General features: G+C 45.0%; 3 protein-coding genes across 11 annotated transcripts in view; 1 reads left to right on the plus strand and 2 right to left on the minus strand.

The window, feature by feature from the left end:
- The first annotated feature begins 128 nt into the window (after positions 1-128).
- Positions 129-22,645, plus strand: part of brf1b (BRF1 RNA polymerase III transcription initiation factor subunit b) — a 28,090-nt gene continuing 5,573 nt past the window's right edge. The window contains exons 1-8 of the mRNA XM_034699354.1: positions 129-408; positions 845-1,056; positions 13,730-13,810; positions 13,911-14,084; positions 14,194-14,225; positions 14,747-14,819; positions 20,563-20,712; positions 20,805-20,898. Of these exons, the coding sequence (XP_034555245.1) occupies positions 873-1,056; positions 13,730-13,810; positions 13,911-14,084; positions 14,194-14,225; positions 14,747-14,819; positions 20,563-20,712; positions 20,805-20,898 (788 nt within the window). The 5' untranslated portion in view covers positions 129-408; positions 845-872. The remainder of the gene's footprint in view (positions 409-844; positions 1,057-13,729; positions 13,811-13,910; positions 14,085-14,193; positions 14,226-14,746; positions 14,820-20,562; positions 20,713-20,804; positions 20,899-22,645) is intronic.
- On the minus strand, positions 2,192-12,805 carry LOC117824015. Of its 9 annotated transcripts, none has more exons than XM_034699350.1 (21): positions 12,678-12,805; positions 12,511-12,566; positions 11,109-11,201; positions 10,893-11,020; positions 10,609-10,749; positions 10,447-10,524; positions 8,650-8,820; positions 8,356-8,452; positions 8,051-8,274; positions 7,793-7,958; positions 7,492-7,697; positions 7,295-7,412; positions 6,995-7,203; positions 6,656-6,773; positions 5,263-5,432; positions 5,006-5,103; positions 4,782-4,897; positions 3,538-4,698; positions 3,022-3,495; positions 2,452-2,796; positions 2,192-2,278 (listed from the first exon to the last, which is right to left on the minus strand). In XM_034699350.1, the coding sequence occupies exons 1-21, from the start codon at positions 12,704-12,706 to the stop codon at positions 2,259-2,261; spliced, it is 4,218 nt and encodes a 1,405-aa protein (XP_034555241.1). In that variant the 5' UTR covers positions 12,707-12,805; the 3' UTR covers positions 2,192-2,258. The 9 variants fall into 9 exon arrangements, with proteins under 9 accessions (XP_034555241.1, XP_034555239.1, XP_034555240.1 ...); XM_034699348.1 differs by having other exon boundaries at positions 3,022-3,451; positions 3,485-4,698; XM_034699349.1 differs by having other exon boundaries at positions 3,022-3,286; positions 3,329-4,698.
- Positions 15,101-19,551, minus strand: LOC117824018 (BTB/POZ domain-containing protein 6-B-like). Its single transcript, XM_034699355.1, has 5 exons — positions 19,420-19,551; positions 16,856-17,141; positions 16,636-16,726; positions 16,442-16,560; positions 15,101-16,360 (listed from the first exon to the last, which is right to left on the minus strand). The coding sequence occupies exons 2-5, from the start codon at positions 17,053-17,055 to the stop codon at positions 15,328-15,330; spliced, it is 1,443 nt and encodes a 480-aa protein (XP_034555246.1). The 5' UTR covers positions 17,056-17,141; positions 19,420-19,551; the 3' UTR covers positions 15,101-15,327.

Genomic DNA, 22,645 nt, shown 5'->3' on the forward strand with positions numbered 1-22,645 from the left:
TTATTTTAATTTTATACAGTTACAAATTAATTGTATTGATTAATGTTAAATCCTGAAGGAATAAAAAGGTTCATTTTCTCAGTAATCACAGTAATGTTTAATTTCAGTCATCGGTCAGCCACGCCCCCTACAGAGACTGACGTCACTCTCCTGCGACACAGGAAAACAACAAACCGTGAAAACAGTGAACGGACCCGTCCTGTGATCGATCATCTCTATTTAAAGACAAACAATGGAATAAACCAGTCATCAGTTTATCTTTATAACATAAACTAACACCCAGAGAGGAGATTAACATGGTCCCAACTGGATTAACATGGTCCCAACTGGATTAACATGGTCCCACCTGGATTAGAACCCTGAAGGACCACAAGGAGCCGAAGAACTGAACTACTGTTTCTACTGATCGTGAGTAAACCGGGTCAGAACAGGAGGACTAGTTCATGTGGACCAGGTCTGAACAGGAGCACTAGTTAATGTGAACCAGATCAGAACAGGAGGACTAGTTAATGTGAACCAGGTCTAAACAGGAGGACCAGTTAATGTGAACCAGGTCAGAACAGGAGGACTAGTTCATGTGAACCAGGAGGACTTGTTATTGTGAACCAGATCAGAACAGGAGGACCAGCTAATGCGAACTAGATCAGAACAGAATCTAGTTAATGTGAACCAGGTCAAAACAGGGGGACTAGTTATTGTGAATCAGGTCTGAACAGGAGGACTAGCAAATATGAACCAGGTCCGAACAGGAGGACTAGTTTAAGTTTACTCAGTTTTAATTTCAGACCCTCCTGAGGACAGGTCTCAGTGTGTGAGGGTAAAATTGCGTCTCATTGTCCTGCAGGCTCCATTGACCTCTGACCTCGTCCACCATGAGCTCCAGGGTATGCAGGACCTGTGGGGGGTCGGACATCGATGTGGATCAGGCCCGGGGCAGCGCGGTGTGTACCGGCTGTGGTGCTGTTCTTGAGGACAACATCATCGTCTCTGAGGTCCAGTTCGTCGAGGGGAGTGGAGGAGTTTCCTCTGCTGTGGGACAATTCGTTTCTGCTGACGGTAAGAATGACTGACTTTAGAGAACCTCCATCAGGAGAACCTTTAGAGAACCTCCATCAAGAGAACATATAGAGAACATCCATCAGGAGAACATAGAGAGAACATCCATCAGGAGAACATAGAGAACCTCCATCAGGAGGACATTTAGGTGCATCATGATTTACCTGCATCAGTCATGTCACGTGTAGAGACCTCCTTGGAGGATGCACCGGTGCTTCCTTGCTCTGAGCTCCTCCAGGTGTATTTAAAGAGACAGTGCATGGAAAGGGAATATTTAGGGATATCCAGCAGCCAGGTTCTGGACTGAAACGCTCCTTTACTCACCACTCTCATCTGAGAAGCAATGGTGGCCCCTCAAGGACCAGAAGCCCCTGTGTTGTATGTCAAGTTTTCCCCCCCCTTCAAAATAGTCTATCAGTATTTCTTTTAATTATTATTGCGCAACCACTCTTCTTCTTCCTCATCCTCCAGCCGGTGCGTTTTTAGAGGCCACCCACTAAATTAAAAAAACCTTAGTTTGAAAGCCTCTGATTGGTCGTATGAGGTCATGTGACAGTAGTTTTAGAAGGAGATCCAACAGAATCTCAAACCTCATGAATAAAATGTTGAAATAAAACAGAGATCATGTTTGCTACTCTGTGCTCTTTATAAGAGACCTGTTATATTTACAAAGACAGATCAAACTATGACTGTAGAGTAACGGGCAGATCGCAGTGTGAATGTACATACACTTAACATTTCTTCCTCCTCATTACTGCACGATGAATCTTCTAATTGAACTCCCTTTGCTCTCTGACTCTCGTTGCTCTGGTTTATTCCTTTTCCATGGCTGACAGTTTAAGGCGTAATATTTCAGCTGCAGCCTCGGCGGTATCTGCAATATTTCTCAGTTCTTCCTTCATGTTGTCTCTGCAGCTGTCTTGATGCAAGTCTGGATTATATGTTTAACTTCTTCATGTTTCCTTAATATCACAGTTGGCTCTGTAAAAGAGACATCATTAGAGACCCATGTGGGTTGAACTCACTGTGTAGAATAGGCCGGAGGTGTTTAGGATCAGTTGTCATCACCTTCCAAGGAACTAAAAGTCAGAGTTAGCCCTGAAGTTACCTCCAAAATCAAAAATCCTCAAACAACTTCATGAAAACGACTTTTATTCTATCAGACTCTGAAGAGCGAGTTAGATTCTGGGAGCTTCTGTTCTTCATCGGCCGATCTGTTTACCTGAGAGGACAGAAAACGTTCACACCCTGAGAACAATAAGAGCATCAAACATCATCTAACAGCACTAATGGTTGATGGACTGGAGGTCCACAGAGTCTGCTACATGAGGTGAGCTTAGAGCAGCATGTAAACACAGTACAGGACGTGTAGGTGTGTGAATCTGTTTTGGGTACCTCTCATGATGCCTTGGTGAACACTGGTTCCATACTGACTGAACCGGCTGCAGTCCGACCCGGTATGGATCTTCGGTTCTGAACCTGAACCGTTATAACCCGAGGAGGAAACAGTAATCCCAGCTGTACCCGCCGCAGGATTCCTCTCTGACTGCCTGTTGGGATTATGCGGTTGATCTCTGATGTTGGCTGGAGTGTCCTGAGGTGTTGAGGCAGGGATTGGGTTCCTGTGGGTTCCTCCTCTGGTGTCGGTCTGGGGGCTGGGGTTCTGCTGTTTGGGCCCAAGGGAGGTTAGGGATCTTTCCTGAAGGCCAAAAACAGGTCTGACTCTGATGTGAGATGCTCCTGGTATCGAGGATATGTGGAAGGAACAGAACGTTAAGGGGGTTTAAGGACACACAGATTTAACCACAGTGAGACCTTTATTTAGAAACCAGCTGGTTTTGGTATCAAACTGACAAACTGTACATTTTTGATTGGGCACGAGCTAACCGCTAATATAGCTCTCTGTCCGATAGGCTAGGCCAAAATCTTCTAAAACCATCCCCATACAAGAAAACAAAGGAATACCTGGAGGTTGGATGATTGTTCGCTTTGATCCTGGTTGGTTTGGGACTGGAAGTACCACTTCCTGCCGATGTCGTGGTTGGTTTGGGACAGGATGGACCACTTCTTGCTGGTGTCGTGGTTGGTTTGGGACAGGATGGACCACTTCCTGCTGGTGTCGTGGTTGGTTTGGGACAGGATGGACCACTTCCTGCTGGTGTCGTGGTTGGTTTGGGACAGGATGGACCACTTCCTGCTGGTGTTGTGGTTGGTTTGGGACAGGATGGACCACTTCCTGCTGGTGTCGTGGTTGGTTTGGGACAGGATGGACCACTTCCTGCTGGTGTTGTGGTTGGTTTGGGACAGGATGGACCACTTCCTGCTGGTGTTGTGGTTGGTTTGGGACCACTTCCTGCTGGTGTAGTGGTCGATTTGGGACTGGATGGACCACTTCCTGCTGGTGTCTTGGTCGGTTTTGGACCAGTTCCTGCTGGTGTCCTGTTTGATTTGGGACTGGATGGACCACTTCCTGCTGGTGTCTTGGTCGGTTTGGGACCACTTCCTGTGTCTGTGTTCTATCGGGAACACGTCCCTCTCTTACGCTTGAACCTCTCTGGTCAGGAAGACGTTGTGTCCAGTGGTTCCCATCACTCCTGTCAGTATTTAGACCAGTGGCATACTGGGAGTTATCAGATACTCGAGGGTTTGCTTGTTGGGTCTCTGGTTTCTGGTTGACAGAAAGTCCAGATGAGACAAATTTGCTCTGAGGTTTGACTCTGATGTTCTGCACTCTTGACCAAACTGTCTCAGTGTTCCTCCTATCGATGGACCCTGGTCTTCCTGGGCTTTGGTTGATCGGACTGGTTGACTGAGACGACAGTACAGACCTCTCTTTATCTCTGGATTTGGAGTCAGTGATGGTGCATTTGGATGTAGTGGTTTTAGCATCAGCAGGGACATACTTCTTGTTTCTGCTGGACTGAGGGGGGTCATTGCTGCCGGTATTTTCTGGGCTGTACTGAGCAACTGGCTCAAGGACTGGATGGAACAGAGTAGCTTGAGAAAGATCGTACGGTCTTTGGGGCTGGTAACCTGGCACCTCTTCAGTTTTTGCCACTTCCTGTCCACCAGTTGTGTGCCTGTAAAGATCCACATCCAGATAGGCCACATTTGGTTTGTTCAGGTCTTGCCTGCCAGGAGCAAAGTTTAAATTCTGCAGGCCTAGACTGTTCTGTACAAAGCGGTTTTGAGTAGGCCGGAACCATGCCAGGCTGGAGGGCCACACATTCTGATCCAAACCTGAGCCCTGGTGGTCTTTAGTTAGTCTGGAGTTTTCTTGTCTCTCTTCTCCTAAGCTGAGACTTTGTGTATTAAGGTTTGACAGCTGGACACTGCTGGCTGGAGACGTTCCATACCTGGGAGGATCTTTAGTCTGGACCAGAACATTTCCAGAAGGAACCCGCAGAGGTGCTTCAAGAGGAGGGAGGAGTTTCAGGTTCTGGAGGGAGTAGAGCAGCTTGTTGCGTCCTGCAGGTACTGTGATGAAGTTACTGGGTCCAGGTTTGGGCAAAGGCATCACAGTCCTCTGAGGCAGGACACTTTCAGCTTCAGGAGTTTGGTGGACCTGGTTTGTAGGTGTGTGGGTAGCAGGTCCAGAACCTTGATGCGAACAGTCCTGTGAGGAGATTTGATCATCTGGATCTGTTGGAAAGAAAAGACATGTTATGGTTCTGTCATTCAAAGAAATCCGGATCTGGTTGGTTGTTGATGACTCGGACTATGACCTTTAAGACTCTTGAAGACTTTGACTGAACCAAATCCAGGAGTGTGGGATCTGAATGTCCTGTCCACGGACAGTCTGTTGACTGCACTGAGGGGATAGAAGCATCTCACGGTCAACCTGTTCAAGAAGCAGACATTTCATTAACATCAGGGATTCTGTGGATCCACTTTGGTTTCACTAACCGTCACAGTCCTTTAAAGAATCAGGGTCCAAATGTTGTCTTACTTAAACTGAGATTCTCTGAAGATGAGGTTTGGTCCGTCAGCGATCATCTGTCTGTCATGGAGGATTTCATTTTCATAAACCACGTATGACTCCCCAACCTGTTACACATCCTCAGTCAGAAAACATGGAACCCATACATCCTGTTTATAACATCACGTTAAATCAGATATGACATCATCTCCAGGGAACCTCTATAATTCACATCATGAGAGATAAGATCTTTGAAAAGGTTGTTCTCAGTGTATGTGGAGTTGTACCGTGGCTCTGGTTCCACAGGAGTTCAACTTGAACTCAAACAGGACTCTGGATCCATCCGTCTGTTTGGGTCTACAGGTAGGGTCTAGAAGAGTGGTTCTTTCAGGCAGCACTGTAGGCCAGGTGGAGGTCGGAGTCGTCACCACCGTCATGGTCCCGTCTCTAGAACAGACTGACACCACAGAGGGGAACTGGGTCTCATTCACCCAATCATTCTCAGAGAATAGCTTGTTTCTAAAACCTGCTAACAGGTCTCAGGACGATTCTGAGGTCACTTAGTTTTCTCTTCTGGGATTCGTCTTTTGCCAAAAACAAAATCTAAGAACAAAATCTGAAAACACTCCGACCTGCCTGTAAAAATCCACCGTTATCGTGGTGTCCTTCTTTTAGCACCTTTATATTATAAAAACATATTTACATGGCTTAAATGTTGTCAACCTTTATGCCCTTATATGGGCGTTGCAGGTGTTTTTCTAAGCTAAAGAGGAAAAACTGGCACAAGCTTCAAACTTACACGGATGTTTTTCATCAGTTTAAGAACACAAGTAAGAACATTTCTGCAGATTAAGAACTGGTTCTGCCTTACAAGGGACTTCCACCAGATCCGTGTCTGCAGCAGATCAGAGACGGATCAGAGACGGACCACACACGGATCTGGTGGAAGGAGCAGGACCACCAGACAGCTGGAGTCATGTGACCGAGTTTTTCCTGCTGTAATCACTGAATCAAGGATCCTCCTCCTCCTCCTCTCCTCATCCATGTTGTCTTTCTGGTCCTCTGAAAACCTCTGACCTGTTGACTCCAGGCCTGGCTCCTCTCATCATGACTTTGGTTTGTTGTTGTAGTTAAGTGAAATACGATCTGGTGATAACACAGAGTGTTTGATTCTGAAAATTAACCGGATGTTTTCATTTTGTTTTGGTGAAACCTGACTTCCTGTCCCGCTCCATCTGCTCTGTTGAGATTGATGCGTCGTGCTCCGGCATCCGGCAAAAATAGAAGTCTTGTGTATCTGATCCATGGAGGAATCTGACCTGCTGGATCAGATACGCAGCTGGAACGCAACGGAGCGGATCCAGAGGAAGTTAACACATTGACTAGAATAGAAACCTATCAGATCCAGTGCCGTGACGGATCGGAGACGGACTGGACATGGATCTGGTAGAATCTGGCTGTTACTTGGGAGGCAGAATCAGAAGTGCCAGAGACAAAGCCACCGCTTGGCCTAAAGCCAGCTGACTCAGTTTTAATCCTAAATTAAGGAGTTTGAGGACTCCTGAATGAGCGTGGGATCCTGTAGCATGTCGATACATTTTGGACCAGTATAGCGAACACTATTAAACTCTTAGCGTGGTTAGCAGCCACACTGAGTTTGTAGAGCAGAGTGAAGGTTACCGATCATGTCCTGTGTTTTGAAGAGGCAGTGTTTGGAGGTGGATGTCTGGACCTCCAGGGTTTTGGAGTCTCTGAGAAGAAGCTGAAAGGTTCCGTAAAAGTTTGACAGGTTGATGTCCTGGAGAGAAAAACACAGATGGATTACAGACCTCAGGACAATACTCTATTAGTTTCATTTACTTCACCCACATCCCTAAATGTCCTTCCCAGCTGAGCATGGCTCATACACTTTTATTTACTCAATATTGAATTGGAAAAACTTTGTGATATGCATTACTGTGAAAGATTCAGGTTTAGTTTCTGTAACATAGAGGACCTCAGCAGGTTGTGGACTCTAACCTCATAAGTGTATCCAACTGAGAACACAGGGACTTCCAGGGCGGTCCTGGAGGTGTCACTGTTGAGGCGGTACCCTCTTTGATCGGCCAGCTCTGACGTCAGAGGCTCCTGGTTGACGCCCACCTCCCAGAAACTCTCAGTTTGCGGTGGTCTGACCACACTGAAGCTGATTCCTCTCTCTGAACACTGCGCTGTGATCTCTGGAGGGACTAAAGGAGAGCGGCTGTATTTAATACCGGTCTGTAACGCTAGGCTAACTCACATTAGTCCGGTAGACCAGAAGAAGGGAAAGGTTCTTACATGTATTGGAAACTCGTGCCGTCAGGGATGTGTGGTGGTAGTAAGATTGTCTCTGAGGCATGATGGTCAGAGTGAAGTTTATACCTATGGAGTACTGCACTTCACCTTGACCCAGGTACTGTCAGAGAGGAAACAGTAACAGACTAGTTCATTGAACCAACACAATAAATAACAGACATTTTATGACGACCCCTCACCGTCCAGTGGACAGCGGCGTCTTCGAAGGGCAGCTGGAGCTCGTAGCCTTGGCTGCCGTTGGTGTTCACAACAGAATTGATGCTGAGTCCTCGTTTGGCACTCTGAGACATTAGCTGCTGTCCGTTGATCTGGACTTCCTCTAATATAACATCAGCAGGAATGTTCCCCAGGTAGACCCTGAACGCCTGGTCGTCATTCATGGTCTCTAGAGGATGAAGACACAGACACTGGATTCAGTTACTCCTTAGACTTTTTAGACCAAGAGTTTGAAACCCAGAGATAAATAACTTGGAGACTCACGATCCAGGCTGAAAGGCGGTCGGCAGAGCAGCGGCGTGTCGAGCACTCTGAGCATCCTGTGTTTAGTGTCGATGCTGCTGCCGTCCTCAAACAGCAGAGAGAAGACGTGTTCGTAGAGCAGGTAGATCACATAAGTCTCCTTGTACAGGTTGTTCACCACCAAACTCTACAGACAAATGAGAATGTACCAGAGTGTCCTGCATTGATATCTGTGACATCTGTTGTCCCAGTCTGAGGTTTGAGCCGGGCTGACTTTACCTTTCTGTAGCCCCCCTTGGTCCCAAAAGGCACCCTGATCTGGACCACATTTCCTTGTTGCAACATGCTGAATCCCCTTGTGGTTGCAGTGGGTTTGTCCAGCAGCACTCCCTCAATCCCCACACTGAGGTTTCGACTTTCAAACCCAACTCCCTCCCCTGTAAGAGGGGACATGAGCAGTGGGACATCCCAGAGCAGTTGGCTGCCATCGAAGGAACCCGGATCTGAGGAGGATCCAAGAACTCGCCGTCAGCAACGCTTCAACATCAGCCTCCTGATCAGGTGTGTTTGTGCGGAGGACTTACTCACTGTGCAGGCCATGGACGCATCAATCATCAGCACCGTCAGCTTCTGCTTACTGTAGAGGGAGGCCCGCACAACCTCCACAGGGATGCCGTCCACCTGACCATGACATTTAACACACAATTTAATAACAAGTCACAGGCACTCATCTCATTGTTGGGTTCCCTGAGATCCAGGACCATGTGCATCACTGCATCCAAACACCTGCAGACTTCAGAATAGTCTGAAGGTGCAGTCCATGAGACCTCATTAAGTATGATTACAAAAAGGCTGCCATCTCCCTCTCCTCCACTCACCATGGTCAGCTCGGCGTGTGGCTGCTTGTATCCAGAACGAAGCACTATCCTCTGGGCAGAGGTGGACAGGCTGAACCCCTGCCTCTGAGCCTCACTGATGGACATGGAAGACACCTGCCCGTCACTCTTCAGGATCATCAGCTGCCAGGCAGAACTTGCAGTCCTCTGAGCCTGACAACATCAAAACTTCATACACCAACAAATCCATCGCATCAAAGACCTTCAGATTCATGTGAGATTTTAGAAGTGACTTTAAAAGATGCTGATGACTACATAGAGATGCTCACACAGACCAACGGACATGGACAAAGAGTACGGCCTTGTCACAAACAACAAGGATATCCCTGCCTACAAAATGTCTTAAAGGGATAAACTATCAGCCCGGTGTTCCCTCAATGCTAGAAGATGTTCCATAGGCTGCAGATGTTCCCTCAATACTGGAAGAGAACCCCCCAGCTGTTAAACTTGGAGAAAATACTGGAAGATGATCCATAGGCTGCAGATGTTCCCTAAATACTGAAAATAATCCACCAGCTGCAACTGTTCCCTAAATACTGGAAGATGACCAATAGGATGCAGATGTTTTCTAAAAACTGGGAGATAATCGACACGCTGCAACTGTTCCCTCGATACTGGAAGATAATCCACAGGCTGCAACTGTTCCCTAAATACTGGGAGATAATCCACAGGCTGCAACTGTTCCCTAAATACTGGGAGATAATCCACAGGCTGCAACTGTTCCCTAAATACTGGGAGATAATCCACGTGCTGCAACTGTTCCCTAAATACTGGGAGATAATCCCCAAGCTGTTCCCTAAATACATGGACGATAATCCCCAAGCTGTTCCCTAAATACATGGACGATAATCCCCAAGCTGTTCCCTAAATACATGGAAGATAATCCCCAAACTGTTCCCTAAATACTGGGAGACAATCCCCAAGCTGTTCCCTAAATACTGGGAGATAATCCCCAAGCTGTTCCCTAAACACATGGAAGATAATCCACAGGCTACAACTGTTCCCTAAATACTGGAAGATGATCCCCAAGCTGTTCCCTTAATACAGAAAGATAATCCACAGGCTTCAACTGTTCCCTAAATACATGGAAGATAATCCCCAAGCTGTTCCCTAAATACATGGAAGATAATCCCCAAACTGTTCCCTAAATACTGGGAGATAATCCACAGGCTACAACTGTTCCCTAAATACTGGAAGATAATCCCCAAGCTGTTCCCTAAATACTGGGAGATAATCCCCAAACTGTTCCCTAAATACTGGAAGATAATCCCCAAGCTGTTCCCTAAATACTGGAAGATAATCCACAGTCTGCAACTGTTCCCTAAATACTGGGAGATATTCCCCAAACTGTTCCCTAAATACTGGAAGATAATCCACAGGCTACAACTGTTCCCTAAATACTGGGAGATATTCCCCAAACTGTTCCCTAAATACTGGAAGATAATCCACAGGCTACAACTGTTCCCTAAATACTGGGAGATATTCCCCAAACTGTTCCCTAAATACTGGAAGATAATCCCCAGGCTGTTCCCTAAATACAGAAAGATAATCCACAGGCTACAACTGTTCCCTAAATACTGGAAGGTAAATCCACAGGTTGTTCCCCCAATGCTAGGAGTAATCCCAAGTCTGCAACTGTTCCCTAACAGAAGATAATCCCCAAGCTGTTCCCTAAATACTGGAAAATGATTCACACATTGAAACTGTTCCCTCAACTTGAAAATTGAGAATTGGCTCCAGATCTTTAATGTCTTCACTCATTGTGTCGGTGGGAGTTACCTGAGCGAGAGCCGCCTGCCACTCCGGTCCACTGTCCCCCCTGAGTCCTCCACATGAAGAGTCTCTGTTAACATTAACCTGGTGGACATCATGTGACACCTTTAAACCACATCAGCCCCACGCAGCTTATCAAAGAGTCACTTAGGTTAGCATTTTACTGACCTCCATGTAGTCCTCCTCACAGGCGACCTCTCTGTGAGTCCAGATCAAACCAGAACAGACCACAGAAACGGGTCTACTGATCCTACTGCCCCCAGCGTCATTCACCATCACGTTCAGTCTGAAGGTGAACACCTCGTCATTCTGAAACACACAGAACTTTATCACAACTGCTGTGACTTAACGACAGGCAGAAAGAGGCGGGGCTAGCTGATGGATCACGTTTATGAAAAAGTCAAGCTAGCTGGTCAGGTAAATCACGCTAATGTACATGGAGGTGGAGCTACCTGGTTTTGGGTGAAGCAGGAATAGTATGAGGCCCTGAAGGTGGTGGAACCGTCCATCTTAAAACTGCTGATGGTGTAACCGCAGAGCGAGGCCACCTGCTCACTGATGGAGTGGACGCCATTTCCATCTTCAACATGTCAGACGTTACAGGACAGGTGAGGGACAGGTGAGGGACAGGTGAGCAGGAAGAAGTTTGAATTTGTTCAATGACTGACCGAGAGCTTCGAAGCGAGGTGTTTTCGTTGAAGTGACGTGGACCCACAGGTAACGATCCCGACACTCCATCTGAATAACAGGCTCTGCAGAACCTGACATCACAAACAGACACAGGTCAAAGGTCGCCAAGAATCAAGGCTCAGGTTCAGGAGAGGAATGTAGCTGTTAGGATAGGAAGCCAAGAAATATAAAAGAAGTCTGGCTGAAAGAAAATCAGAATGAAAGACCATTTCCATCTGTCAGCAAAGAGTCCACCAAAAACCCAGTGCAGAACCAGTAAAGGCTGAGTCCACCAAAAACCCAGTGCAGAAACCACTAAAGACTGAGTCCACCAAAAACCCAGTGCTAAAACCACTAAAGACTGAGTCCACCAAAAACCCAGTGCAGAAACCACTAAAGACTGAGTCCACCAAAAACCCAGTGCAGAAACCACTTAAGACTGAGTCCACCAAAAACCCATTACAGGTACCACTGGAGACTGGGTCCACTCTGTACAGAAACCACTTAAGACTGGGTCCACCAAAACTCAGTGCAGAAACCACCTGAGACTAAGTCCACCAAAAAAAACTGTGCAGAAAGAGTAAAAACTGAGTCCAGCAAAAACCAAGGGCAGAAACCATCTAAGACTAAGTCCGCCAAAAACCCAGTGCAGAAACCACTAAAGACTGAGTCCACCAAAAACCCAGTGCAGAAACCATCTAAGACTAAGTCCACCAAAAACCCAGTGCAGAAACCATCTAAGACTGAGTCTACCAAAAACCCAGTGCAGAAACCACTAAAGACTGAGTCCACCAAAAACCCATTACAGGTACCACTGGAGACTGGGTCCACCCTGTACAGAAACCACTTAAGACTGGGTCAATCAAAAACACAGTGCAGAAAGGGTGAAGACTCAGTCCACCAAAAACCCAGTGCTAAAACCACTTAAGACTGAGTCCACCAAAAACCCTTTACAGGTACCACTGGAGACTGGGTCCACCCTGTACAGAAACCACTTAAGACTGGGTCCACCAAAAACCCAGTGCAGAAAGAGTAAAAACAGTGTCCAGCAAAAACCAAGGGCAGAAGAAACCACTGAAGACAAAGTCCACCAAAAACACAGTGCTGAAACCACTGAAGACCGGGTCCACCAAAAATAGTGCAGAAATCATTTAAGACCAAGTCCACCAAAAACACAGTGCAGAAACCACTTAAGACTAAGTCCACCAAAAACACAGTGCTGAAACCACTGAAGACCGGGTCCACCAAAAACACAGTGCAGAAACCACTAAAGACTGGGTCCACCAAAAACCCAGGGCAGAAACCACTAAAGACCGGGTCCACCAAAAACACAGTACAGAAACCACTAAAGACTGGGTCCACCCTGTACATGAACCAGTAAAAACAGGTGGATGTGTTTACCTTGCAGTTGACTTCCGGCTGTTGTCTCAATAAAATCACTGAAAGCAAAGATGAGTCTGCAACAAAAGGACTGTCAGGTTTATGTTTGACCCGCCCAGGTGGTCTTTCTGTAACCTGTCCAGGTATCTGTTTCTGTAACCTGTCAAAGTGAGAGAAGTCAGACTCACCCTATGATGACAGCAGCAACAGTTTTCATGTTGAAACTGTTTGTGTCCTCTCTGTTTCTGTGAAGGAACAGATTCTGCCCTACAGCCAGGTGAGCTAATCACCTGGTTGTCATGGAAACAGAGGGGGGTAGTCACAGCTGACTGTGGTTGAGTCTGATTACAGCCGGTTCAGAGAGCTCAGTGTGACTCCCAGAGAGCTCAGTGTGACTCCCAGGGAGCTCAGTGTGACTCCCAGAGAGCTCAGTGTGACTCCCAGAGAGCTCAGTGTGACTCCCAGAGAGCTGTGTGACTCCCAGAGAGCTCAGTGTGACTCCCAGAGAGCTCAGAGTGACTCCCAGAGAGCTCAGTGTGACTCCCAGAGAGCTCAGTGTGACTCCCAGAGAGCTCAGTGTGACTCCCAGAGAGCTGTGTGACTCCCAGAGAGCTCAGTGTGACTCCCAGAGAGCTCAGAGTGACTCCCAGAGAGCTCAGTGTGACTCCCAGAGAGCTCAGTGTGACTCCCAGAGAGCTCAGTGTGACTCCCAGAGAGCTCAGTGTGACTCCCAGAGAGCTCAGTATGACTCCCAGAGAGCTCAGTGTGACCCCCAGAGAGCTCAGTGTGACTCCCAGAGAGCTCAGTGTGACCCCCAGAGAGCTCAGTGTGACTCCCAGAGAGCTCAGTATGACTCCCAGAGAGCTCAGTGTGACCCCCAGAGAGCTCAGTGTGACCCCCAGAGAGCTCAGTGTGACCCCCAGGGAGCTCAGTGTGACTCCCAGAGAGCTCAGTGTGACTCCCAGAGAGCTCAGTGTGACCCCCAGAGAGCTCAGTGTGACCCCCAGAGAGCTCAGTGTGACCCCCAGGGAGCTCAGTGTGACTCAGAGAGCTCAGTGTGACTCCCAGAGAGCTCAGTGTGATCAAAATGAAAACAAAGCATCAGATCTCACATATTTAACTTTCCTGAAACATCAAAACACATTTTATTGATAAAGATGAACAACAAATAAAACCGCTGCTCAACAACCAATCACCTTTCTGCATGAACTCTGATACTAAACACTCTGTCTGTCTGCAGGTCCAGTCAAAGCTCCCCTTCTTGGTTCTGGTTTTCACACCAGTGTTGGGAAAGAGTCCAGAGCTCAGACTCTGCAGGGCGGTAAGCACCTTCATCATCATCATCATCCCATCAGTCCACTACCTGTTATTCTTCACCTTACCTGTGTCTCAGGTTTAACTTTACCCCACCTGTGTCTCAGGTAAGCGTCAGATCCAGCAGCTGGGCAGTCAGCTGCAGTTGAACCAGCACTGTTTGGACACGGCATTCAACTTCTTCAAGATGGTCGTCAGTAAACACCTGACCAGAGGACGCAAGACGGAGCACGTCATCGCAGCGTGCCTCTACCTGGTGTGTCGCACTGAGGGGACGCCACGTATCCTAGCAGCCAGCGACAAACTCACTGGGATGTTGTGTGTAGTTTTAATGTTGCCAGTCAGAACCTCACTGTGACCTTTGACCTCCTTAACATTAGCGTGTTTCAGACATGTTGCTGGACCTGAGTGACCTGCTGCAGGTAAGACTGTCCGTCTGTAGTGTGTCAGTACTTTGTGGTTCTATAGGGTCAGTAGTCTCTGTGGTTCTGTAGGGTCAGTAGTCTCTGTGGTTCTGTAGGGTCACTAGTCTCTGTGGTTCTGTAGGGTGAGTAGTCTCTGTGGTTCTGTAGGGTCAGTAGTCTCTGTGGTTCTGTAGGGTCAGTAGTCTCTGTGGTTCTGTAGGGTCAGTAGTCTCTGTGGTTCTGTAGGGTCAGTAGTCTCTGTGGTTCTGTAGGGTCAGTAGTCTCTGTGGTTCTGTAGGGTCAGTAGTCTCTGTGGTTCTGTAGGGTCAGTAGTCTCTGTGGTTCTGTAGGGTCAGTAGTCTCTGTGGTTCTGTAGTGTCAGTAGTCTCTGTGGTTCTGTGGTGTCAGTAGTCTCTGTGGTTCTGTAGGGTCAGTAGTCTCTGTGGTTCTGTAGGGTCAGTAGTCTCTGTGGTTCTGTAGGGTCAGTAGTCTCTGTGGTGTGATGTTGGATTGTCAGTAACTGTGTTTTCTGTTTTCAGGTGAACGTTTACATTTTGGGTAAAACGTTTCTCCTCTTGGCTCGTGAACTCTGCATCAATGCTCCCGCCATCGGTAAGGTTCTTGTTTCTTAAATGTTTCTAAATTTTAACTGAATTAAAACTAATTTTGAAACAAGGTGGAAACAAGTCTCACATTATGGAGCAAATCAAAACACGTTTAAAGCACACAGAAATCAGCAAAATGCCATGAAGCTGTTGTTCCAATGTGCATTTCCAGAACTACATTTCCCATGAGCCCCCGTGTCTTCCTTGAGGCTGTCACTGCTGAAAAAGCGTGCTTGCATGTTTAGGAAACTACAACATCAAACATTTTATCATGACACCGCAACACCCTTCACTGTTTACTTCAACTTTAATGTTTACATCATTTAAGAATCACATACAAGCCAATCAGCTTCCAGTTCTACTCCAACAGCCAATCAGATTATGGTTCTGCTCCAGCAGCCAATCAGCTTCCAGTTCAGGGTAGCAGCCCTGTAAGAGCCCCTCCCCCAGCAGCTGGTTTTGTTTCTGGCATGCGTTCAGATTGGTCAGATGCCTGGAGGGAGGTGGGTTTTCGTTCAGCAGTAGAAGACCACCTCAGGAATCTGGCCCCCCTGCACCCCGGTCCCATTGGTACTGTCTGAGGAACACTGAAACTGGAAGGTCACTTTCCCACACTGCACCTCCGTCATCCCCTCCTGACCAAAGTAGCTCAGCTCGTTCCCGTCCAGGACGGCGCTGACGGTGTAGAAGGTGTCCTGTTCGACCTGGACCGGGTGTTCAAACCACACCGGGAAGGTGCTGCTTGACCCGTCTGATAAGAACTTGGTGAGATTCTGGGCCAGAACTGTTCCCTGCCTCTTCAGTTCGATCTTCACGCTGTACTCGGCCTTCCCGCCGCTCGACCCGTACAGCCCGAGTCCAGCCATGAAGATCCGCCGGTCCACGGCGAACTGGATGCTGTCGCAGCGTCCCCTGTAGCGCCACTGGTTGCTACGGTAGGCCGAGGACTGAAAGCGGTGGCACCTCTGAGGTACTAGACCGGTCCGCTTCACCAGAGGGAACTCAAGTCTAGGTTTGTTGGAGGCGGTGAACCACAGGAAGACATCACGAGTCTCTTTAAGTGTCAGGACGTCCGACTGCGCCGCCCCATCCGCAAACTCCTGCAGAGTCATGGAAGGGATCCGGACCAGGTACAGTGCCTTACCCAGAACCACTCGCTGATTCCTGGCACTCACTGCAAGACTCTGACGCCGACACTCAGCCGCCGCCCAGCTCAGCACTGCCTGAAAGATGGCGACCTCGCGGATGTTCAGGGAGTCTCTCTGCAGAATGATCTCGAGTGTGGGCCGGTCGATCTCACAGAAACCTTCAGAACGCAGCGCGAGGTCGGCCTGCGCGTCGATCACCTCCCAGCAGCGCTCCGTCAGCTCCGGCTCCTCGAACAGCCGGCTCTGGGACAGCAGGACGCAGGCGTTCCTCGCCTCCAGACTCGTCTCCAGGAACGACACGCAGGCCTTCGCCAGAGCGACGACTATGTACTTCTTAGCAGCGTAGAGTGTGGCGAGCACCGTGTCCGCCTCCAGCTGGATCTCATCACTGTACATATACCTGAGACAGACACAAACAGGGTCAGGACTAGAGACAGACAAGCAGGGTCAAGACTTGAGACGGGTTGTGGGGGTTACATACTTTAACAGGATGAGGAAAGCAGCTGGCTCCACATCAGGGATTACGATCTCAGATTGTCCTTCTGCCAGATCCCCGTAAAACATGGCTCCAAAGACTGAGCTGCCCACCGCGAGGACATACTGCAACACATGAACAGGGACCGATTAGAGGATGAAGAAGAGTCCAGGACCAGGTGTTTGCAGGTTCAGGTTTACCTTATGAGCGGGGACTTTCTGAGTGTCTTCTGGAGGTCCAACGATGAAGTGAACATCAGCCATGAGCTCATTGTTGAACATCAGAGCGTTCCTGCAGAGAAACAAAAACAACATGTGAGCACGATACAAGAAAGCCAATCATCCTGTCGTCGGCCATGTTTGTTTCCTCTAAGGTCAGATTTTGGAGGTTTTGGTAGATCCCAGTGTAGCGGACTCTGACCTCTCTCTGAGTGTAGGTTGCACTTCCTTCTGGCTCTCTCTCTCCTCTCCATCTTCACCGGTGTTCAGTTGAGTGTCGTCTCCGTCTGGGTTGTCGTGGTCACTGTCTGGCGGCTGTGATTGGCTGGGCTGAATCAGAGTCTTTTTCACGTCCACCTCGTTGCTGTGAGGTAGGCTGGTGGAGAACAGCTCAGCCGCCATTTCCCCCTGACTCCGCCCCTTCTGATCCCCCTCCTCTCTAAGGTCACAGAGCACGTGAGGTCACCAGCTCGCAGTACGATGAAGTCCTGTAAGAGATTAACGATTAAATTATCCGAAACACAATTATTATACAAATGTTTAAAGATTAATGAGATTATAATCCAGAATGTTTACAGATTGAGATTATAATCCACATATACAGATGAGACTACAATCTAGATGTTTACAGATGAGTGAATTATAATCCTGATCTACAGATTCATGAGTGTCCAAATACAGATTACTGAGATAATAATCCAGAATTGTACAAATAATAAGATCATAATCCAAAAGTTTACAGATTGAGATTATTAATGAGATTGTAATCCAGATGTGGACAGAAAATTGAGATTATAATCCAGAAATGTACAAATAATGAGATCATAATCCAAAAGTTTACAGATTGAGATTATAATCCTGATCTACAGCTCAATGAGACAGTGTCCACATACAGATTGATGAGATTATAATCCAGAATTTTACTGATTGATGAGATTATAATCCAGAATTTTACAAAAACAGGAGATTATAATCCAGTTTTTCACGGATTGAGATTATAATCTGAATATCTACAGATCAAAAAGATTAGAATACAAATGCGTATAGATTAAATAGATTATAATATAATCTTAACACAGATTACTGAGATAATAATCTGTGTACAGATTAATGAGGTTATAATCCTGACATACAGATTACTGAGATAATAATCCAGATGTGTAAAGATTAATGAGATTACAATCCAGATGTGGACAGATTAGTGAGATTATAATCCAGATATGTACAGATTAGTGAGATTATAATCCAGATATGTACAGATTAGTGAGATTATAATCCAGATGTGTACAGATTAGTGAGATTATAATCCAGATGTGTACAGATTAGTGAGATTATAATCCAGATGTGTACAGATTAGTGAGATTATAATCCAGATATGTACAGATTAGTGAGATTATAATCCAGATATGTAAAGATTAGTGAGATATAATCCAGATGTGTACAGATTAGTGAGATTATAATCCAGATGTGTACAGATATGTACAGATTAGTGAGATTATAATCCAGATATGTACAGATTAGTGAGATTATAATCCAGATGTGTACAGATTAGTGAGATTATAATCCAGATATGTACAGATTAGTGAGATTATAATCCAGATGTGTAAAGATTAGTGAGATATAATCCAGATATGTACAGATTAGTGAGATTATAATCCAGATATGTGCAGATTAGTGAGATTATAATCCAGATATGTACAGATTAGTGAGATTATAATCCAGATATGTGCAGATTAGTGAGATTATAATCCAGATGTGGACAGATTAGTGAAATTATAATCCAGATGTGGACAGATTAGTGAGATTATAATCCAGATGTGTACAGATTAGTGAGATTATAATCCAGATGTGTGCAGATTCAGTAAGCAGATGTGAACTGTCTGCTTTCAGATTATTTTTCTAATGACACTGACGAATTAACATCCCTGGTATTTTCTAAACTTGAATGTAGCTGAGCCAATCTGAGCTGAGCTAAGCTAAGCTAACATCCTGTGATGTAGTCATAGTGATAATAGTTTGACCTGAGATAGGGGAGCATGGGGACAGCTGTACACCTACACCATTCAACTGTATTATTAAAATCACTGGAAGTTCATGTGACATGAACTTACATCACTGCAATATTATATCTGATTTAAATCTGTATGTTTGTAATATTCATGCAGTAATTCAGTAACATTGAGTGATATATTTAAATGATGTAATGCAGTACATTCTGTTATATAGCTTATACACCCTTGCAGCAGCTGTTTGAGATGTGCAGTACAGTAATGCAGTGTAGGTTATATATTTTTCTTACATAAGATAATATATTTGCAGTGTTTTAGTAACAGTTTGATGTCTGCAGCCTCTCTACAGCAGTGCAGTATCTCAGGTGTTAAATTTGCAGTATTTTCAGGGGAGGTTTTTGCAGTTGAGGTGTAGGTGGACCTGCAGGGACCACATAGACCCGCTCCAGCACCAGACTGTTAGTCCTGGTTAGGGTTGATGTACCTGAGGTTCTCTGGTCCTCTTGGACTCAAACAGAGAGTCAGTAGTTACTGAACACCCAGAGACGTTTCAGTAAACAGACCTCAGCTCTGCCGTCCATCACACACTGTTGATGGATGTTATGTCCGTTTGTGTTACCGTGCTGTTTGTTGCACTGGTCACGAAGCGCGCGCACATTAAGGAAGCTGAACGGACTGAAGTCACACACAGATATATGTGTGTAAAGGTGTGTGTGTGTGTGAGTGTGTGTGTGTGTGAGTGTGTGTGTGTGTTTACCTGTCATACATCCCTCCGCCGTTCGTCCTGCCGTTAACGGGAAACACAGCTCGACCCCAGCCTCTGTTTGTTTCTCTGGGCGCCATTTTGGCTCTGCTGCTACATCCGCCTTCACCGAGTGTGAACACAAGATGGCGACAGAGCGCGCGAAAACTAAGAATTTAACTACTTCAATTTATTATTAACTACTCACTGATTTTATTTAAAACACATTTACTACCTTTATACTGTTATTTAAAATTATTTATTTACGTATTAATTTTATTTGAGGTTTTTTACAGCATTATTAATATTTTATTCAATTTACTCTTAGTGTAGCATTTTAGTTTATTTTACTGGTTTAATCTTTTAGTGTTTTATTATTTTATTATTTTAGTTTATTTTGGTGAGTTTAATTTCCTGTGTTGAGTTTTAAAAATCTTATTTTTCCAACAGTGTTTCCTCATTAAGATATCATGACAACATTTCCTCAGTTTATTCAGTAATTTATTATTTAATTATTATTATTATTAAATTATTATATTTTATTTTTCATTTATTTATTTGATTATTATTATTATTATAATATTATATTTATTTTTCATTATTTGATTATTATTATTATTATCATTAAATTATTATATTTCTTATAAATGTATTTATTTATTTGTTTATTATTATTATTATTATTATTATTATTATTATTATTATTATTATTATTATCATTATTATCATTATTATATCATGTTCTTAATCTTACATATGGATTGTGGGTTTTGGGGTCGGTCTTCCTTTTTTTTCGTATTTTAATTTATTCTATTTTTAGTTTTTTTAAGTACCGCACTTTGTGTTAGAATGTCATTGATTCATGAATTCTGATTAATTGATTGATGAAACTGAAAGCAGGGGCGCTGGTGGCCTAGCGGTCTAAGCGCCCCACGTACGAAGGCTATGGTCCTCGTCGCAGAGGTCGTAGGTTCGACTCCAGCCTTGGCCATTTGCTGCATGTCCTCCCCCTCTCTCTGCTCCCCAAATGTTCCTGTCACTCTTCAGCTGTCCTATCCATAAAGGCAAAAATGCCCCAGAAAAAAAAGGAACTGAAGTTTATCTGTGCTTCACTGAAGTGATGCTCAGCTGTCTCTGGTCTCTCTTCCTTCTCTTTAGACCCCTGCCTGTACATCCCTCGTTTCGCTCACATGTTGGAGTTTGGGGGGAAGACTCATGAGGTTTCCATGACAGCTCTTCGTCTGGTTCAGAGGATGAAGAGGGACTGGATGCACACGGGACGTCGTCCCTCTGGACTGTGTGGAGCAGGTACAACATGGCCCCTGTATTTATGGGGAAACCAAACATGTGATGTAAGCCTTTCTCTTACCCCCCTCCTCTCCTCTCCTCTTCCTCCTCAGCTCTCCTGGTCGCTGCTCGGATGCACAAGTTTCGTCGTACAGTGAAGGACGTGATCAGTGTGGTGAAAGTGTGTCAAACCACTCTGAGGAAAAGGTCAGACTATATCACAAGAGGTCACAACAAACAACAGTAGATCACAACAAACAACAGTAGATCACAACAAACAACAATAGGTCACAACAAACAACAGGAGATCACAACAAACAACAATAGATCACAACAAACAACAATAGATCACAACAAACAAGAGTAGATCACAACAAACAACAATAGATCACAACAAACAACAATAGATCACAACAAACAACAATAGATCACAACAAACAACAGTAGATCACAACAAACAACAGTAGATCACAACAAACAACAATAGATCACAACAATCAACAGTAGATCACAACAAACAACAGTAGATCACAACAAACAACAATAGATCACAACAAACAACAATAGATCCTAACAAACAACAATAGATCACAACAAACAACAATAGATCACAACAAACAACAATAGATCACAACAAACAACAATAGATCACAACAAACAACAGTAGATCCTAACAAACAACAATAGATCACAACAAACAACAATAGATCACAACAAACAACAGTAGATCCTAACAAACAACAATAGATCACAACAAACAACAAAAGATCACAACAAACAACAATAGATCACAACAAACAACAGTAGATCCTAACAAACAACAGCAGATCACAACAAATAACAGTAGATCCTAACAAACAACAATAGATCACAACAAACAACAAAAGATCACAACAAACAACAGTAGATCCTAACAAACAACAATAGATCACAACAAACAACAAAAGATCACAACAAACAACAATAGATCACAACAAACAACAATAGATCACAACAAACAACAAAAGATCACAACAAACAACAATAGATCACAACAAACAACAATAGATCACAACAAACAACAATAGATCACAACAAACAACAATAGATCACAACAAACAACAGTAGATCCTAACAAACAACAATAGATCACAACAAACAACAAAAGATCACAACAAACAACAATAGATCACAACAAACAACAATAGATCACAACAAACAACAGTAGATCCTAACAAACAACAGCAGATCACAACAAATAACAGTAGATCCTAACAAACAACAATAGATCACAACAAACAACAATAGATCACAACAAACAACAGTAGATCCTAACAAACAACAATAGATCACAACAAACAACAAAAGATCACAACAAACAACAATAGATCACAACAAACAACAATAGATCACAACAAACAACAATAGATCACAACAAACAACAATAGATCACAACAAACAACAATAGATCACAACAAACAACAGTAGATCCTAACAAACAACAATAGATCCTAACAAACAACAGCAGATCACAACAAATAACAGTAGATCACAACAAACAACAGTAGATCCTAACAAACAACAATAGATCACAACAAACAACAAAAGATCACAACAAACAACAATAGATCACAACAAACAACAATAGATCACAACAAACAACAATAGATCACAACAAACAACAATAGATCACAACAAACAACAATAAATCACAAACACTAACAGGAGATCATGACAGACAACAGTAGATCACAATCACCCTGGACTGGTTTCAATCACATCTCTCTGGCCGTACTCAATTCATCCAACTCCAAACATTCATCTCCCAACCATCCCCCCTTTCTTCTGGTGTACCCCAAGGCTCTGTCCTTGGGCCCCTCTTATTCATCATCTCCCTCCTCCCTCTTGACACCCAGCTCTACCTGTCCACCAAACCCACCTCCTCTCTCCCTCCCACCTCCCTTTCCGACTGTCT

The sequence above is a fragment of the Notolabrus celidotus genome, chromosome 13 (assembly GCF_009762535.1).
Source record: "Notolabrus celidotus isolate fNotCel1 chromosome 13, fNotCel1.pri, whole genome shotgun sequence".
Lineage (NCBI taxonomy): Eukaryota > Metazoa > Chordata > Actinopteri > Labriformes > Labridae > Notolabrus > Notolabrus celidotus.

Excerpts from the sequence above, each read along its gene's own strand:
- LOC117824015 (XM_034699345.1), bottom strand. The coding sequence starts at position 12,706 with ATGAAAACTGTTGCTGCTGTCATCATAGG. Across the intron at positions 10,750-10,892 it reads CCTGCTTCACCCAAAACCAG|AATGACGAGGTGTTCACCTT; the intron begins GTAGCTCCACCT and ends TGTGTGTTTCAG. Across the intron at positions 7,204-7,294 it reads GGCACGAGTTTCCAATACAT|TCCCTCCAGAGATCACAGCG; the intron begins GTAAGAACCTTT and ends GCTCTCCTTTAG.
- LOC117824018 (XM_034699355.1), bottom strand. The coding sequence starts at position 17,055 with ATGGCGGCTGAGCTGTTCTCCACCAGCCTACCTCACAGCAACGAGGTG. Across the intron at positions 16,727-16,855 it reads CAACCTACACTCAGAGAGAG|GAACGCTCTGATGTTCAACA; the intron begins GTCAGAGTCCGC and ends GTTTCTCTGCAG. Across the intron at positions 16,361-16,441 it reads GCTTTCCTCATCCTGTTAAA|GTATATGTACAGTGATGAGA; the intron begins GTATGTAACCCC and ends TGTCTGTCTCAG.